The 19,177-nt window shown below is 39.1% G+C and overlaps 1 protein-coding gene and 1 non-coding gene across 9 annotated transcripts in view; one reads left to right on the forward strand and one right to left on the reverse strand.

Annotated features, from left to right (window-relative positions):
* RUFY3 (RUN and FYVE domain containing 3) overlaps nucleotides 1–18,125 on the forward strand; it is a 94,018-nt gene extending 75,893 nt beyond the window's left edge. For 5 of the 8 annotated variants that reach the window (XM_069594294.1, XM_069594299.1, XM_069594297.1 and 2 more), the window contains 9 exons: nucleotides 755–838; nucleotides 3,067–3,234; nucleotides 3,962–4,059; nucleotides 8,402–8,521; nucleotides 10,240–10,339; nucleotides 11,321–11,385; nucleotides 13,867–13,894; nucleotides 14,662–14,733; nucleotides 16,686–18,125. In XM_069594294.1, the coding sequence (XP_069450395.1) occupies nucleotides 755–838; nucleotides 3,067–3,234; nucleotides 3,962–4,059; nucleotides 8,402–8,521; nucleotides 10,240–10,339; nucleotides 11,321–11,385; nucleotides 13,867–13,894; nucleotides 14,662–14,733; nucleotides 16,686–16,829 (879 nt within the window). In that variant the 3' untranslated portion in view covers nucleotides 16,830–18,125. Of the gene's footprint in view, nucleotides 1–754; nucleotides 839–3,066; nucleotides 3,235–3,961; nucleotides 4,060–5,896; nucleotides 6,023–8,401; nucleotides 8,588–10,239; nucleotides 10,340–11,320; nucleotides 11,386–13,866; nucleotides 13,895–14,661; nucleotides 14,734–16,685 lie in introns of those variants that run through there. The other 3 variants (XR_011257789.1, XR_011257790.1, XM_069594300.1) reach the window with 2 other exon arrangements.
* On the reverse strand, nucleotides 3,513–3,584 carry TRNAY-GUA (transfer RNA tyrosine (anticodon GUA)). Its single transcript has one exon. It is a non-coding gene; the product is annotated as a tRNA-Tyr (tRNA).
* Nucleotides 18,126–19,177: the final 1,052 nt, after the last annotated feature.

A 19,177-nucleotide genomic window follows, 5' to 3' on the forward strand; every position in this document is an offset into this window, starting at 1 on the left:
GAGCCTGGTAGGCTACAGTCCATGGGGTCACAAAGAGTCGGACACAACTGAGCAAGTTCACTTCACCTGCATAATAGGCACATGCTTTACCATCTGAGCCACCAGGGAAAGTTTGACTTTAATGCATGGATTTTGTAAAACAAAACAAAACGACTATGACTGCTCAGAATTTTCTGATGAACTGTTCCTTTCCCTGGTGGCTCAGCTGGTAGAGAATCTGCCTGCAGTGCAGGATACCTGAGTTCGATCCCTGGGATGGGACGATCCCCTGGAGAAGGAAACCACTACCCACTCCAGTATTCTGGCCCGAAGAATTCCATGGACTGTATAGTCCATGGGGTCACATAGAATCAGACACGACTGAGCGACTTTCACTTTCCTTCATCTTTCACTCTTATCTCACTGTCTGGGTGGAGATACCAGACGTGAGATCTTTGGAGGAGGACTGTATAACTGTTTGAAACTTTGGCCCAATTTATAGTTTACAGTGAATGCTATTTTGTTTCATAGAGGCTGATATTTTGAGACTTCTACCAGTTGGTTTGGTAAGCTGCAAGGACTTGAAACAAAATGGCAAAAAATTCCCAGTTCAGCTTGGAATATTTATGGAACCTCTGCAGTTTCTTTGTTGTCTTCGTTCATTGTCATATATGCTTTGGTGTGATCATTTTCCTTACTGAATAGCAGTGCTAGCGTCCGATAACTTGGATTCTTTAAATCCTCAGATGTGTACTATTTTACTTATCTTTTCAAGGGTCCTAAGCCAGACCGGACTTCAGAAGGGCAAGCACTGAGTGAAGCCAGGAAGCACTTAAAGGAAGAGACGCAACTACGACTGGTAAACTTGGCTTTCATGGCCTCATAGTTCAGCACCATGTTAAAATACCCCCACTTAGGGGTTTTATCTCATAGATCAAGGGAATATCAGTAGTAGTCTAACAAATTTTATGGATCCTGTGAATTTTTTTCTCATTCTTTTAACCCATATTCCCTACAGTGTTTCCTCAGTCCTTGTTCTGCGTATTCTCAACAACCAATGGAATTTTGCCAGTCTTCATTTTTAATTTATTTTTGCTTTATAGTTTGTGTTGCAAAAACGCTAGGTATATAGAACCTACTTTTTGAACTATATGATCTCTCTTACTACCTCATTCCTCACCCCTGCAAAGATATGTCTCCTCGGATAGGTCAGCTCCTCTTCTCCTTACTAAGAGTCATCAGCATAGACTTGTCCTCTTTTACTCTTAGTTGTTATTTCTGAATTTATTCTTGTTTTTATACATAAATAGAAAAATATGACATCAGTATTAGTCTTAAGATATTCATAGAAATTAATATATATATTCATATATAAGAATGTGTAATAAGGACTGAAATACTTCTGCAATAGATTTTATCCAAATATTAGTATAATAATAAACCTGTGTCTTCCCAGGTGGCTCAGTGGTAAAGAATCCACCTGCCAATGCAGGAGACATGAATTCGATCCCTGGGTTGGGAAGATCGCATGGAGAAGGAAATGGCAACCCACTCCAATATTCTTGCTAATGTTACTTTAGCAATGTTATTTTAACATCCTTGAAATAATTATCATTTTCCTTCTATATGTTTGTAGATTCAGTCTCAAAATACTTTCCATAAGGAAGGTCCTAGAAATAATGTATGTCAGTGTTTTAAGTCACGGTTTGAGTTGCGTTCTGTCAAGGTCACCATGTACAGTGGAGTACCTCAGTTAAGGAGCAAATGAAAAAATGGTACAAAAAATTTTCCACTTTCTCATACCACATTATGATAAATGTTTGTTTACAGAGGAAGAAACCAAGCAAGTAGGCACGGTTCCAGATGTGCCCTGGGCACAGCATGGATGCAGAAGAACCTCAGGTCTTTGTATCTGTGATCATCCAAATAACACGGCAGTAATAATGGTTGAAACAAAAGCAGGCCTCATGTTAAGTGAATATAAAAGTTCAGTTAGCCACTATATTTATTTATTTTAATAATAATAACCAAGGTTTATTTGACTTTGTTTTATGCTGAGAGCTTCATATAAACATACATGCATCTTTTTCATGTAATATTTTTAAAATTTCAAGATAATAGAAGTAAATGAGCACAAATTTATTGCATCACTTTCCCTTTCAGGACACTGAAATGGATCCCACTTAGTGTCAAGTCCAAATTGCTGTTTTACTTTTTCGGGACCTGTATATCACCTGCATTTCATTCTGATAGTCATTGGACATTGAATTAATTTCTCTTAGTTTCATGGAGTCTTCTCTTTTTATTCATCCAGCCATACTGACCTCCTTTCTCAATTAGAGCATATATACAAAAAGCAGGGTATCAGTGATTAAATACAGAGCTCTGTGTTCAGCCTATTTTTATGTTTGAGTTAGCTGCTATATTTGAAATAGATAACCAACAAGGACCTACTATAAAACACAGGAAATGCAGCTTAATCTGTAAAAATGGAAAAAGAATTTGAAAAAGAATAGAGCCATGTACATGTATAACTGAGTCACGTTGCTGTACACCTGAAACTAACACATTGTTAATCAACTATGCTCCAATAAAATAAAATAGAAAAAAACTCAGCCATATTGACAGTTCCCAGTAACTGAGATATTACCTTGAGGACCCAAAGTATCTTTTCGGTTCCTTGGGATATTGAAGATGTCAACAACCTCCAAACTAAAGAGAATTCCAGATGCTTAATTTTGTGCTGGCTACTGTAATACTTCATATTTTTATAACAGGACATGACACAGTTGTTTGTTTGATATCTAATGATGTACCTCAAGTATGTGTGTATTTTAGGCATATTAGATAGCTTTACCTTTGGCCCACCGTGTTTTTCAGATTTGTAAATTATTCAGTAAATATTACTATAATTATCCTGGTTATTCTTATTTTTAGTATTAATGTCTCTGTATTGAATGATGGTTTACATCTGTTTTGCCAGACTTCAGACCTGAGAATTTAGGCCTGCCTTTTCCTGCAGAAATTTGTAGTTTGTACATAGTTGAGGATAGAGAGAATAAGTAATTTGTTTCCTTCTGGGGGCAGGATGTTGAAAAAGAACTGGAAATCCAGATCAGCATGAGACAGGAGATGGAACTGGCTATGAAGATGCTGGAGAAGGACGTCTGTGAGAAGCAGGACGCCCTGGTGTCTCTGCGGCAGCAGCTGGACGATCTCAGGGCTCTTAAGCATGAACTTGCCTTCAAGCTGCAGGTACGAGAAGTGCAAGGAATGAGCTCATACAAGGAATGGGCTCAGTGGCTCCCTAAATCCCAGAGCTTCCCTCTGTCCCTCTTCTTCTCTAGAATCGCACTTTAAATACAAGAGGAAAGAGTGGTGTCACTTTGAGGCTGAAAAGTGAAAGTGTTAGTCACTCAGTCATGTCTGACTGTTTGTGACCCCATGGACTGTAGCCCGCCAGGCTCCTCTGTCCATGGGATTCTCCAAGCAAGAATACTGAAGTGGGTAGCCATTTCCTTCTCCAGGGGATCTTCCCAACCCAGGGACTGAACCTGGGTCTCCTGCATTACAGGCAGGTGCTTTACCGTCTAAGCCACCAGGGAAGTCCTAGCTGCCAATAAGCCACTTTAGGAATCAGACCATCACAGGATCCTGTGTGCTTATTCTGGAAAGCCACAGCCACTTTTCACATTGCCACACCTCCTCTCAAGTCTGACCTACCAACTGAGTTCTATAGATAAATTGATGTACTTTCTGATGTTGATTTTTGAGACAAAACTGCAGATAACAACACTAAAATTAAATGTTGCTTCCTGCTTTTCTCTGTTTTGGAATTAACTGATAGACAGATATTAATATAAAGCATTTCAATTTCTTTACTTCCCATTTATCATTCGGTTCAAAAGGCACGTGTGACTTGTTTCAGGATTTTACGTTCTATATCAATGTAAACATCACTCATAATTCTTTTCTGTAACAGAGTTCGGACTTGGGAGTAAAACAGAAAAGTGAACTGAACAGTCGCTTAGAAGAGAAGACTAATCAGATGGCTGCTACCATCAAACAACTGGAACAAAGGTAAAATTGCTGTTTCTCTAGTAAAACACTTAGCACATTCAGTCCTGGAAGTGAAGAGAACGTGCTGTGGATTTGACAAACAGAGAGTATGTGGAAATCACCAAGCTTAACACCAGGCATCTTAGTAGAAAGAAAGCCAATTAAATGTTGTTTTTTAAGATGTGACTAAAAACCATTTCAGTGTCATGTGTTAGAGGAGGGATACGTACAAGGATGAAAGGACCTTTAAATCTGTGTGTGATTCTGTTTCTGTTTATTACTGAGGTCTTTGAAGACTTTAGTGCTAGGTGATGGAGGGGTACTATGAACCTCTTTCCCTCCTTTTTCATCTGCCTATTCTCTCTGCTTTCTTCTCAACAGTTCTGTAGCTTCCGCTGTCACCTCCTGCCCACAATGCTTAGATCTGTTGGTCTCTAGTTCTGTCTTCCTTCTGTATTTTCATCCCCTGATCAGCTATTTCCCGCTAGTACCTACAACTCAGTCTGCCCAAAGTACGTCTTCTTCCTATGCTATTCTTTTGTCTTTCTGTCTGAAATCACCACATTCTTACTAGTGACTCAGCTGCCAGGAGAAATGGCTAAGGCTTCAAGATTAAATGAGCCACAGTACCCATGGTCATGAAAACTTTGCTACCTGTAACACCCACTGATCACCCTTCTTGCACTTGAGCAAAACTACACTACTAACTGGCCCCTGGACACACTTTCCATTTTCCCCATCCATGTCTTTCCTAATTGTTGTTGTTGTTCAGTCATTAAGTGGTATCCAGCTCTTTGAAACCCCATGGACTGCAGCATGTCAGGCTTCCCTGTCTTTCACTATCTCCCGGAGTTTGCCCAAACTCATGTCCTTTGAGTCGATGATGCCATCCAACCATCTCATCCTCTGTTGTCCCCTTCTCCTCCTGCCCTCAATCTTTCCCAGAATCAGGGTCTTTTCATTGGAAGAGCCAATGTTGGCTTTTCACATCAGGTGGCCAAAGTATTGGAACTTCAGCTTCAGCATCAGTCCTTTCAATGAATATTCAGGGTTGATTTCCTTTAGAATTGACTGTGCTTTCTAATAGTTTCATCAAATAGAAATGTCCTTCCTCTTTTCACTCCCTTGTCCTTCAGATACATTTTTTATGTTCAGGCTAAAATGCCACTTATCCAAAGCTTCCTCTGATACTTCTTCCCAGCTAAAAATAAACTGTTGGAATTCCTGTAGCCTTATATCTATACCTAGCCATACTGCTCATAGCACTTCTCACTTCCTGTCTTACCTTATAAACCTTTATATATGTATCTTATCTTCTGATGAGAATGTGAGTTCCTTGAAGCTAGTTAACTATACCTTTTAGGTTCCCTTGTTGGATCTATCACAGTGCCAAGTGTCCAAAGCATTCATTGAGTAGACATGTGAATGAATAGGAATAGATGACTTCTTTTATTCAAGTGGTTCTTGACCAGGGTAGGTCCTGAACAGCCCTGCATATTATTGTTGACTCAGAAGTTAATTGTAAATTAATAAATAAGCTTGAAACCTCTGGCTTGGCTGATTGTAAATGAAACAGTTATCAGTCTATCTCAAAAGTTGTCTAGGTACTTGCTCATAAAATTTGTATGTTTATGATTTAACAAATCAACATCAGTGTTCGTAAATTGTGGTTTTGAAACGTGTCAGAGTATTTTTCAGTGGATTTTTGGTTTGGTATTTAAAGCAGACAAAACTGAAATAATGACTTATCTCTTCAGATATTAAGCTGACTTATTCTCTTGCTATTTTTGTCTTTCCTATTTATTCATTTTCTCATTCCCCTTTCACTCCATTTTTATTTCTATTTGTATTAACATAGTGAAAAGGATTTGGTGAAACAGGCAAAGACCTTAAATAGTGCAGCAAATAAACTGATCCCAAAACATCATTAGGCATTTTACAGCTGGTCACCTCACAAGTTGGATATCACGACTTAATTGTAAAAGGAAGAAATCTAAAAGCTATTGCGTTTACACTCTGATTCTACATAAAATGTCACCAAAAATTGACTTTGAATTTGCTGGACTTTAAAAAAAAACAGTTTGATATATAGGCTGTGTTTTTTCCTTCTTCTTTATTTTCTCCCCAGAGGTAGCAAATTTAGTATAAGTTCTTAATTAAATACCAAATAAACTTTGAGAAATTACTTCTGAGTTGACCAATATATAAACACCCCATTAAAAAAAAATCCTAGGGAATGGAAGCTCTGTACATACATGATTGATGCCTTTACAACCCAGTCCCCAGTAATACCAGTTTCTAGGTACAATGTCTGTGTCAGTGAGCCTGTTCTGCCGTTGCGATGTAATGAAGTAGAGGTGACGACCACACGGTTTTGGACTCTCCTAAAGTAGTTCTGTATCTCCTAGGCCATGACCCCTTTTCACTTTGGTTGTCTAGGTTTAATCCCCAAGCCAAGGATAAGTACTTAATATTTCACTACAGTCCTCTTCTCCATAACCGAGATTGCTTGCAACTTTTTTGCCTTAGTGACTTCAGGGGGTAAAAAAACAGCATCCTTCCAGTTCTTTAAAGTCATAGAGATAAATTTAGTGATTAGGTAACTTATGATAACATAATAATATGGAAGCTTGGGAAAACCCTCCTAATATTTGTCATCTTCTACCTCTGCCATTTTCCTGCAATTCCACTTCCTATTTAGGTAGCTCAGAGAAAACAATTTTAATACAGACACTCCTCTCCTATATAAAAAAATATGCTACACACTTTTCAAATCTATTCTGCTTTTCCTTTTGAAGTAAAGATGACAAGGCATGGACCCGAGTAATGGTTCCCTGCCTCTTGTTTCTTGCTGACAACCTCTACTTAAGAGTTTCTATTACTTTTTGTTCAGAAGGGAATTTGCTTAAGTTTTCAGAAAAATAACAATCTATTAGAAAACCATTTCAGAGTAGGAAACAGACAAATCTAAATAAACTTGTATTTGTTATTATTTAGTCTAAAAATAAAGATTCCCAGTAGGTATTCATAAACAGTAATTAGCAGGGCTTCTTTTTCTAAGTGACCACAGATCTAATCCTTCCTAGACTTTACATTGTAATAATCCTATAAATACTTTGATTTTTATAATGACTTGATTTGGGGGGACAGGCATTACATAAGCCTTTATTCCTTCAAAAAAGGCTTGGCAAAATTTTTGTTTTCCTCTTTTTTTCTCATTCTGATGGGATTTGCAGCATTTCAGCTGCTTAAGTGGGGACAAAGATAACCCCTTTGTTTCCAGCTGTTGAAATTCTTTATCACCTTAGAAAAACCAGAATTAAGAGGGTAAGATAGATTTTTATAGGTGTGTTTTTATAGGTCCTTGCAGACTTGAGCCAAAGTCAAGTCAAAGAGCCTGTGGCCAATCTCATGGAAGCTCCTGTGCTTTTGAACTTAGTTTATTTCTTATAATTTTGCATCTACTCTTATGTTCATCAACCTTTTATGGTGATGAGTTGCCTTTTCTATGAGTATTTGGAAGGAGTGCTCAAACACCAACATAAAACATTTTAAAGACTACACATAGCATGCTTCCAAATTCTATTAGAGACAGCCCCAGATACTTCACCTAAACATACTTTTTATAGGTGCAAAGTTATAGGATATATGGGAGAAAACATTGATCAGAATCTTCCAGAGAATATGGTCAGGAATCTTAGGCAGGCCCAGTGCTGAAATCCATGTCCACTTAGTCACACACTATGTGGTAGATATGGAAAAGGAAAGAGATGGCCAGACTCTGACAAAGGCTTTTATTATGTAAAAACCCGAAGCCTGGGTAAAGGTTGATGTATAGTGTCCAGTGATTTAATATACTTTGTGGTTAAGGAAAGGGACAAGGAAGATGTTCTAATTCCATATCGTAAGAAGGTAGTTGCCCATTTGCAAGTTCCAGTTATGAGTGTAAAACAGAAATATAAAGTACCAAACCTATTAGGAAATAAAAACAAAAAAAAAGTGGATTTAACTTTAATTACTGTGTACTTGAAGTTGGCTTTGGTATGGATTTTCTAAAAAGTGATGTTTTATTGTTTATCATCTAATGGCTGTAAACTGTAGTACTAGAATAAAAAAAAAATGGAAAATCAGCTTTTCCTCTGCCTGGTTCACCTTCATCTTGCTTTTTTTCCTTAAAGAATTTGTTCCTCCTCCATCTTTTTTCCCCCCGTAATTTCTTCCCATGTCCTGCAGAGTTTATTTTCCTCTCTCTGTATCTCCATGCCTTCTTCCTTGGGTTGTTTTATTTTGTGTTGTGAACTTGGTCTTCCTCCCCGCCATGGCTTTTGTTTTTTTATCACACGTTCATATGGCTCACATCCAGATTGCGCCAGGCTGAGCGAGGCCGCCAGTCTGCTGAACTGGACAACCGGCTCTTCAAGCAGGACTTCGGAGACAAGATCAACAGTCTGCAGCTGGAAGTGGAGGCGCTCACCAGGCAGCGGTGAAGAAAGCGCAGCTTTGCTGGCCAGGGCGGTCGTGGGAAGTACTGATGCTAGACAGCCAGGGGGTAGGGGGGCGTCTCCTGCTCCAGCCATTTCCATTCTGTCTCTGCCATGTCCTTTCTCCAGAACTAGAATTCAGAAAGCTTCATATACACCAGCATTCCCCACATCTTGTCAGCATCTTTTGCTACCAAAGAAATAGGAAATTAGAACCCAATATCCCAAATAAATAGGATGGCGTAAGAGACCGTAATGGCCAACACAACACTAATAATAACAGGATTTCCTGAATTCTTACTGTGTGCTGGGTACTTTACTAAGCACTTTATATGCATTTTCTCCTAACATCTTCCCTTCAACCCTGTTTGTGATCTCATCTCCCGTACTTTCAGATGAAATGGAACCTTAGAGGGGTTAAACTGTCCAAATTCCTATAGCTAATGTGTAGCCACATTCGAAAAGTATTTCTCTGACTCCAGGCCCTTAACCATTCTTCCATGCACTTGCATTCTAAGTCAGCATATCGTGTGTGGGTGCTAAGTCACTTCAGTCGTGTCCGACTCTTTGTGACCCTATGGACCGTAGCATGTCAGGCTCCTTTGTCCATGGGATTCTCCAGGCAAGAATACTGGAGTGATTTGCCACACCCTCCTCCAGGGAATCTTCCCAACCCAGGGATCAAACCTACATCTCTTTACATCTCCTGCATTAGCCCGTGGGTTCTTTCCCACTAGCACTACCTGGGAAGCCAATTCTTCCATACCATCTCTCAAATGAGACTCAACTGTGTGCCAAAGGCACCGATTTCAAACAAATATAAGTTTGTTGTTGGATATAAAAGTACACAGCTACTAAGGACACTAGTGGCTGAGGGTGTAACTGGGGATTGACTGCATAACTGTAAAGAGATAGCTAGTTAAAATGTAATGGGACTTAACGGCGTCAGTGCTTTCATACTGTATCTTGAATTTTAGAAATACTATCTTTCAGTTACAGTGAATCCTACCAGCATTCAGTTGACCACAACTGTTCATTAAGAGTTAGTATTAATTGTCAATACTCAGAGTAGTGCCCGCAGGCACTGGGAGATCCTAAAGTAATTCTTAATCATCTCAGGAAGCTTAAATACATCAAATGTATTCTAGTACTACTGGTTTTATTGTATTGTATTTTACTTTAAAACCTGGTTGTCCATATATACCCGGTATACAGGTGGTGCTAGTGGTAAAGAACCCACCTGCCAATGCAGGAGACATAAAGAGACGCTGGTTCAATCCCCTTGATTGGGAAGATCCCCTGGAGGAGGGCACGGCAACCCACTCCAGTATTCTTGCCTGGAGAATCCCATGGACAGATGAGCCTGGTGGGCTACGGTCCACAGGGTCGCAGAGTTGGACACGACTAAAGCAAGTTTGCACGCATGCACTTTAAAACCTGGTTGTCCATATATACATGGTTGTTTTTATTGTTGTTGTTCAGTTGCTAAGTGCTAAGTTGTGTCTGACTCTTTGCCACCCCATGGACTGCAGCATGCCAGGCCTCCCTGTACCTCACTGTCTCCCGGGATTTGCCCAAGTTCATGTCCACTGAATCAGTGATGCTGTTAATCAAGTATTAAAATTTAATTACTGAATTCTAAGAAAAGGGTTTGGCATTCTTTAGGAAACAGTACAGAAATCCAGATTTTCATCATTTTTTTTTCTCCTACCCATCCCAGGAATCATCTTGAGTTAGAGCTAAAACAGGAAAGAGAAAGAAGGTTACAAAACAGCAGGAGCATCCCAGGAAAGGGATCCCAGAAGCCAGAACCAAAAATGGTAATGCTTTTTATTCCCTTGTCCCTTTACTTAATTTTTAGAGGTTACCCTGATGGACCAGGCTGTTTTCTCTTATGGAACACGTTTCATTACTATGGCCTTGAGTACCTAGGTGGTAGGCAGGTGCTGGGGTAAACACACAGAGGCTTGATTCTAAGTCTGCCTCTAGGACACTCTAACTTGAATTCATTTGGAAAAGGAGATTGATAACCATAATTTCCAGTGACCATCTTTTCATTGTTGTTCAGTCACTAAGGCTTCCCTGACCTTTACTTCTCTGTCCTGCAGTGACCATCTTAATCCTTTCCATTTGTTAAGATTATTTTAGTATGTGATATTTTTAATAATATGGTAGCCATCCCTCCCTAATCCTGAATTCCCCTTTAACAGAATTGTCTTAAATGTTGATTTGCTTCTGTACACCTTTTTCCAAGTCATGAAGATATCAAGTTTAGCATACTCAAGGTGCTTCTCTTGGGAAAATTAAAAAAAGAGGGAATTAGGCTTGGGAAATGGGAAATAACAGAGTGGTTTAAAGAGCAGGAGTAGAAGCTTCTAGAGAATAGTGTTAGGAAAGAGACCTCTAGCACCTATAGTGGTGAGAGAGCCAAAATTGGATCATCCCTGGGACCCAGAAAACAGGGTTTTCTCCTAAGTAGTAACTGATACCTTGAGCCCATTTTGTAAGTAAATAGGATATATTCTGAAATTTATTTCAATCTCAAGAATTAAAGAAAGTATCTACTCTGAAAATCATTTGTTGCAAGTCCTATCCAAATAATTTGTTAAGAAACTACTTGGAACAAAGCATAAAGACAAATATCTTGAAAGTTAAATTCCTCTCCTAACCTTAAAAAAAAAGAAAAAAAAAGGCTGCTTAGCTTCGTACCAAGCTAGGACAACACAGAAGAAAATATCTGCATGGTTAAACTTGTTTAGCAGTCTGAACAATTAATAAACTGGGCTGTTTTCTTTTGGCAGGATGGGAAGCACAAAATCCAAGAAGAAAATGTTAAACTAAACAAGCCCCTGGAAGAAAGCCACAGGTGTTTATTAATAAAGTACTAAGCTCTTTTGGGGTGGTGGGACAGAGGGAACTTTTCTTATACATTGGCAGTGACTCAGATCAGATACTGACTTGTAATATTAATATTCCAGAAAGGCATTTTAAAGGGAGAGTGAATAAGGAATAAACCAGATAACACATATTGAACCAAACCCATTTAGTCAGTTTCAGAAGAAAGAAAGGTGATCAGGCTGTCTTCTGATTCTTTCCCGGTTAATCCCCTAACTATCACTTAAAAGATTAGCTCTAATCTGATCTCTACTGGATCAGTAGGACAAGTGAATGAAAGACAAGTCATAGCATTTCCTGGGTTCTTCTTAATGGACTTGAGCATGACCTGCTCCCCCCTTGTGCTAAGTGAATGGCAGCTATGTTTCAAATAAATTCCCTAATTTCCCTTATGTTTTTCTCTTAAAGAGAAAAACAGTTTAATTTTATTTTTCTTAACTCTTCATCTCATTTGCTCACTGAAGAACATGGGATCACTTCCAGGAAGTTGACTTTTAACAAATTACTTTAACAACAAAACATTACACAGTGCCACTAGATTAAAAAATGACGGAGGTCCAACTATATGACCTTCTGGAAAAGGCAAAACCATGAGATAGTGATTGCTAGGGATTAAGGGATATGGATAGATGAATTGGTAGAGCACAAAGGATTTTATAGGGCAGTGAAAATGCTCTATGACACTGTAATGATGGATACATGTCATTATACATTTGTCCAAACCCACAGAATGTACACCACCAAGGGAGAACCCTAAAGTAAACTATGACTCACAGTGTGTCAGTTTAGGTTCAGTAACTGTTAGCATCGGGTACCATTCTGGCGTGGAATGTTGATATTGGGGAAAGGTGGGAGGTCCAACAGAATATATAAGAAATCTGTGTCCTTTCCGCTCAGCTCTGCTGTGAACCTATCACTGCACCAAAAATTAAAGTCAATTATAATGACAACAATAACAAAAGATTCTTATCAAGGAAAGATACCACAGAGGAGTTTTGAGAGACCTATACAGCATACATTTTTGGCAGCTGAATCTGTCCAATCTTTGATGCCCTAAGAATGAGATAATATGTCATCTGGAGCAAAACTAGCTGCTGGAGAAGATAAATCACACAATCCAACAGCAGGATGATTTTGCAGGTGCTTAGCCTAAACAGTCCTTCCTTGCCTCCAAGGCCAGAGTGATTCCAATACCTTTAAGCTTTACTCCCAAGAGAACATGGTCTGATCCAGGACCAGCCTTAAACTCCAGTCCATCTAACATTACAGATCAGCATGGGCTGTGGGAAGGAATTAGACCATAAAATTAACCAAGGCTTAAAAGGGCCTTTCAGAGTCAGCTCATGCCAGACAAAAATCAAGTCCTTTACTTTCAGGAGTGTCTTACATGCCAGGTTCTGATTTTAGGCCCTAGAAATAAGAGACAATACAATGACTATCCCTTGGTATCCAGGGTTCCAGGAGCCCCTTCAGATATCAAAATCCATGGATGCTCAAGTCTCTTACAAAAAATGGCCTGGTGCAATGAACATAATGGGCTGTATCTGTGGGTTGTGCCTCTGGGATTTAACTAACCACAGATGTGGAACCTGAAAACCGGGAGGCATGAGTGTACTACCTTATATATGTATTGTACTCTGCAGCTTAAAATATGTGTCATGCTCATTGTCTCCTTACAAATTTACTTCTCCTTAAAAAAGCTCAATCATCCACTCCTTTACAGGTGAGAAAAATGAGGCACACAGAGACCCAAGTTGCCTCTCTCTATCATGTCTTTCTTTGTCTCTGCACTAAATAATAGCTGCTTCCAGGGCCTCGCCTGGCGAAAACTGCCATCCTAAAACATACCCAAGTTTCCTCGGATTGTGGTCCAAGGAACTGCTGCCAGCCTGGTTATATTGATGTCACACTGCCATTCGACTGAAGAGAATTGGAATCATTACAGATCTCTGTCCATTTTCCCCAGAATTGAATGTGGGCTCTGCTTCTCTTGTATAAGTTCTCTTCCAAGTTGGGAAAATTGGGGTTAGTTCAGCTGGTATCATGAAGAAATAGTTCAATCTAAATGGATAACTTGGGAGAAGGGACTAATACATGACATATGAGAATCAGCAGGTTTCCATAATACTAGACAGGAAAAAAAGCTATTAAAATGCATGGCCTCAGCCACTGGGGCTTTGTAGGTTGGGAAACATGAAGACTATTTTCTTGATAGTAGGAAGGAAACAAAATATAACTCTAGTCTATTTTTAAACAGGAACCTAGACTAATATAGGATCTTATCCTAGTAATAGATTTAACAACCAAAATTTCCTCTCCTCGGAGGTCAACATTAATAATTACTTTGGTCCCAACAACATAAAAGAACCGTGGTATTGCTTTCTCCGTACTTTTAAAATGATAAAGGAAATATAAGCCAGTGTTAGTTACTGTTTTCACTTTCCTGTTATAGGCTGCAGTCTCACCCTGTGGATCAACAGGTAACTGAGTCTCCTGTCCTAAAACGTCTTGTAAAACATTAGGTAGGTAGTTGGCTGGGCCCTGCCTAGTTGTAAACAGGGCAGCAAGGGAGGTAGGTGAATGCATACAAGTCTCTGTGCCGCATCCTTTTAATATCCTAAACATGCATTTCCCCGACACTCTCACAGCAAGTAGGACAGTGTTGAGCAATTTACTAAGTAAAACAGCAGTGCTGACTCCCTATTTTAGATTCTCTTTGACTTACTGTGAGACCTCAGCTCACCAGACCTCCCTTGCCCTTAGCTTTCCCTTAAATAAAAGGAAGAGAAAAAATACCTCTTGATCACTTGGAAACATGCAAACATCATTAGTTAAGAAATACATTACAATATATAGTGGTAACCACGAGAAACATGATAAATGCTACTATGTCTGAGTTACCACGGTCTTTTATTTACTAGGTATACTGAAGCCTACTCCCTTCCATTCCTCATGACAGAATAATACAAAAGGGATGGAGCTTTTTACATTTATATACATGAATTTCTTTATATCAGTAAAATTGCATGTTACTTTATTATAAAAATTAAGAGGGTCAACAAGGATAATGATATTATCAGAGTTGTATTGAGGTGGTAAGACTATATATATATATATGTAACTTGTTTTTCTAGTTTCCAGTAGTCTGCAGTGTGGATATATTAATTATGTAACTAAAAGTGCATATTCTGAAAATACTGATATTTCTGGGGCTAAGGGAGACTAACTGGCTCACTGTGTGGTTTAGGATCAGACGTTGCCCTCCGAAAAGCCACAGAAGTATTGTCAGCTATGCCAGGAAGACTGCGGCCTAACAAAGGTAACGGTGAAAACCAGGTTCTTCATAGGGATGCCCACTGCATGACTAGCTGCTGCTGCTGACAGGGACTTCGCCGTGTTGAGTGCAGAGTCGGGGGGAAGTGAAAGGAACGGCAGTGGGTGTGCACCTGTTATTTTCAGTCCTATTAAGTCAGGTCAGTAAATCCCCATTAGAATATTAAATACAAAATTTACTACAGAATTTAAAATAAACAAATGTATAAATTTGTTCATTACAAAAGGATAATGAACAAAGTGTACATGAAGTCCTGGTCTCGTTAAGCTTATGTCCTTTGTGCCATCATTTTATGAAGAGCCTTGGGCTCAGAGGTGTCACGTGCATTTCCCAGTTACTGAAAGCTCAGATGCAGCCTGACTTCGGCTTCAAAGTCTACACTCCTTCCAGTACTCCATCCTGTTTACAACAGAGAAGACAGGTTAGGGAAGGGAATTTTTTGAACTAGTTGGGGAAACACCCTCTGAAAGGAAAACAAGCTCTCTTTCCACCAAACCACTTGTTTTCCCGTTGGATCCTCAGGGTCTCTGTCTGAGCACCTTCCCAGCTTGTCATTCTAGAGTCAGCAGCGTGAAGGAAGCGCGCAAGGAAGACTAAGCATCTTTGATGGCCACATCTGTGCCTTGCTCACAGCAGGATCCCCCAGTATCTAATATGTGCCCAGTTCATAGCAGATGCTCAAGAAATGTTACAGAAAAATGAGTGTCAGGAACAAGTGCAGAGAGGAGATGGAAACGTGCCCAAATTCTACGTTACAACCTACATGCCAGCGTCTGTGATCATACTAAAATTTTAACAAGCAAAATTGTAGTATGACCTAGTCTTAAATTAGCAGAAACAAGATAAAGATGGACTGCCTTTATAGAACTGGAAGCTGTAGTTAAGAGAAATGTGTTCCGAAACAGAAGAGGCTGCTAATCTAATTCTGGCTTTTCCTGTCTAAGACCTGCAAAGTAATTGCAATATGTCAGAGGAAACATTCCTCCCAGGCTTTCAAACAAGATTGATTCCCCCCCTACCTCCACTGCACCCTCAGAAAGATGAATTGTTTAGGGGGAAAGGAGCATTATTTATGGGGAAAATTATTCTTCACAGCCTTTATATAGGGAACCTTGGAGCTGTGTGTGCACTGTCCTGTCACTCTTTGTGACACGGCCATAATGACCCACATGCTGTCCCACAGTTTGGCTACTAAAGACTCCAAATGCTTAGTCGCTCAGTCGCCTCCGACCCTTTGGACTGTAGCCCACCAGGCTCCTCTGTCCAGGGAATTTTACTTAAGTGGGTTCCCATTTTCCTCCACTAGAGGATATTCCCAACCCAGGGATTGAACCTGCATCCCTTGTGTCTCTTGTGCTGCAAGCAGATTCTTTACCTGCTGAGCCATCAGGGAAGCCTTTGCTTAATAGATTAATTTCCCAATTAGAAAGGAGGCAGGCAGCTGTGCTCTGCTGCACTAATATCCCAAAAGATGTGCTTGCAGAGCATCACAGGAAAACATTAAACACATCATGTATTAGAAATTATGCTTTTAGTTCATGCTCAGCAAAGTTTCTAAGTATTTCGCTGGTTACCAAACCCACGGCTAGGTCATCGCCTGCCTTATTTGGAGTATGCTTAGGTAACAGCAAACTAATTTTAGAACTAGCCCACCTAAAAGTGAGTATAAATGGAATTATATATATTCTGAAGATAAACAATTTGTGTATTATCTGTTCACGTGAACTCTGTGGAAATGCTTCTCTTCATTTAGATCTAAGAACTAGACTGTACACTTTGTAGACAGGTCATTTGGTCCGATACTGTGTGGCATACAGCACATACTCAGCCAGTATTTTATTGGACGTTGAACATACGTCATATTTGGCCTCCTGCATCCCATGCATACCTATGCCCTGCTCTTCTGTCACCCACCTGACCTCACTTTCTCTTTGTAGAATGTATGTAGGAACTGCAGAGGAACCTTCTGTAACATCTGCTCAACAAATGAACTGCCTCTTCCTTCAAGTATCAAGCCTGAGCGAGTTTGCAATCCCTGCCACGAGCATCTGATGAAACAATATTCCACCAGTCCATCATAAGATGGAGGCTAAGATCTGGACCAGAATGTATCCACCCACGTTAGATGTCGGAATCCCCTAGAGCAGACTTTAGAACCAACTTGAGTTGATAGGAATGCTTTAAATAAACCAGGTCCAGGAAGAAAAGGCAGTGGTTAGCAGTGCTGGAAATTTGCGTGTTTTCTCTAACGACTGTATGAATAAAAGTTACTCATTTGAGCCTCTCTCTGCTAAATCTAAACAACCTCACTTTGAAGCGTTGATCTTATAGCTTGTCTTTGGAAGGGCTATTCATTTTTATGAATAGTGATATTAATACTGAGCTGCATGTTAAAGGAGAGAGGGTCTTTAGTGAAGAAGAATAAAAAAGAAAATGATCATCCCTTTATTATATATGGAGATTCAAGAGGGAAAGATCATTGTTAACCGAGATTGAAATGATGGAGGTTACATGTTCTCTCAGGTGCTGCTAGACATAAACATTTATTTCCTCTTTACCCCTACTACCTACCTCTTCTTTAAAAGATCTCTACCAAACTGTGAACCCAAACTCAGGGAAAAGAAATTAAAGAGTAATATAAATTTTGAATGTACTTAAAACAATATTATAATGTATTCTAGTTTTAGGACCAGAATTTTCTAGTTCTGGCCTACATGTTTTCACTATCAAAATAAGGAGGAAGAATGTTTGCCGTTTTTCCATTTAGTGACTTCAAAAGTAAATACCTGCCCTTTTCAGAATCTGCTACGCAGCAAGCCAGCTCTTCCCCAGTCTCCCTCCTCTCTGGGTCATGGAAATTATAAGGGGTTTTAAAGATAGGGTTTGACTTTCGCAAACAGGAAGTACTAAAGCAAAGTCATGTCAGGTGTAGAGTGAAGAAATTTAATTTGTCCATGGCTGAGAATAATTAGCTGAGAATATTTGTTAAATTCTTTTGTGAATAAGGGATTCCTTATTCCTTGCCAAGATTCAGAACTGGTAGACAGGTTTTTTGGAAAGTATGATACTCAAAACAGTTCTTAGCAACAAACCCTTTGGGGAAAAAAAAGAGACGTGCATTCAGCAGGGGAAGGCAGGAAATGGTCTATGCTCTTTGGATTATGTTGCATGTACATAGATTGTTTGATTCCAATTAAGACCTAAGAAGATAAGATTCTGTTAACTGGTTTAGAGTTATGGGGTGGAAACATCCTGGAACTATGATATTTGATAAATCCTGTTTCCTGAAAAGAGTGACAGCCCAGGAAAGTCTGACCTGTTACTTGGTGGATATAATTTTTAAGAGTCCTAGGGAAAAATAAAATTAGTAATTCCAAGGTTGTTTGTTGTCATTTTTTCTCTTTAAATAATATCTATTGCTTGTGATTCTCCATCTTCCTTATTTTTGACTACATATATGTGTTAGCACTGTTCTAGGTTCTACAGAAAATGGGGGGGGCTGGTTATCCTAAATTAGTAAAAGTTATTTTATAATTAGTTTTGAACTAAATTGAAGAGGCCACTCTGCACACGGAATGTAAGGAGGAATAACTAGCCACTTGAGATTTATTTTGGAAATGCACATAAGCTGTTTAGTGTTTCAGTTATTTTTTTAATACCAAAGCTCCCGAGATTTGTTATTAGTGCATATGCCCACAAAGCAAGGGGACCAAGTCATGAATACCTTGACTTAATGATAGGCCTTTCTTCCTTAAAAATTGTGGTTTCCACTGTTTACAGTACTATCACCAAGAATAACATATTAGGAATACACTTAACCACAGAAGCAAACGACTTGCACGCTGAAAACTAAAGCACTTCCAAAAGAAGATACCAGTACACGGAAAGACACCTTGTGTTCATGAATTGGAAAACTTACATTATTGACCAGACCTATTAATACATCTTTGTTACCCAAATGTTACTGACCAGAGACATATAAATACACTTTTAAAGAGTGATACAATTAACATCACTGTGCAGAGTTTTTAGAATGTAAAACTGATCAAGGGTTCATTATACAGCTGAAGATTGTCATTATCATTCACATTTTACTGTTAGGTTTTTGTTCCTACCTTGTGTATATTACAAACATGTTTATTAGCATAAAACTTTAACAAATGACATATTATGAAGTTTTGAGATAAGAATTTTTCTGTGGTTTTATGCAGATACTTTTGATTGTCCAAGAGACATACATACTTGTGTCTCAGAAGATGGTATTCTTCAGAATATAGTTGATTCCGATGATGTGAATGTTACACACACACACAAAGCCTTAATGACTGATTCTAATACACAAAGTGAAAATGAGACTCACTGTGCTGGACGACTTTACAGGTATGTCAGGTGTAACTACTGAATGTAATAACCCACAAAGTGTTATAAC

The sequence above is a fragment of the Ovis canadensis genome, chromosome 6 (assembly GCF_042477335.2).
Source record: "Ovis canadensis isolate MfBH-ARS-UI-01 breed Bighorn chromosome 6, ARS-UI_OviCan_v2, whole genome shotgun sequence".
Taxonomy (NCBI): Eukaryota; Metazoa; Chordata; class Mammalia; order Artiodactyla; family Bovidae; genus Ovis; species Ovis canadensis.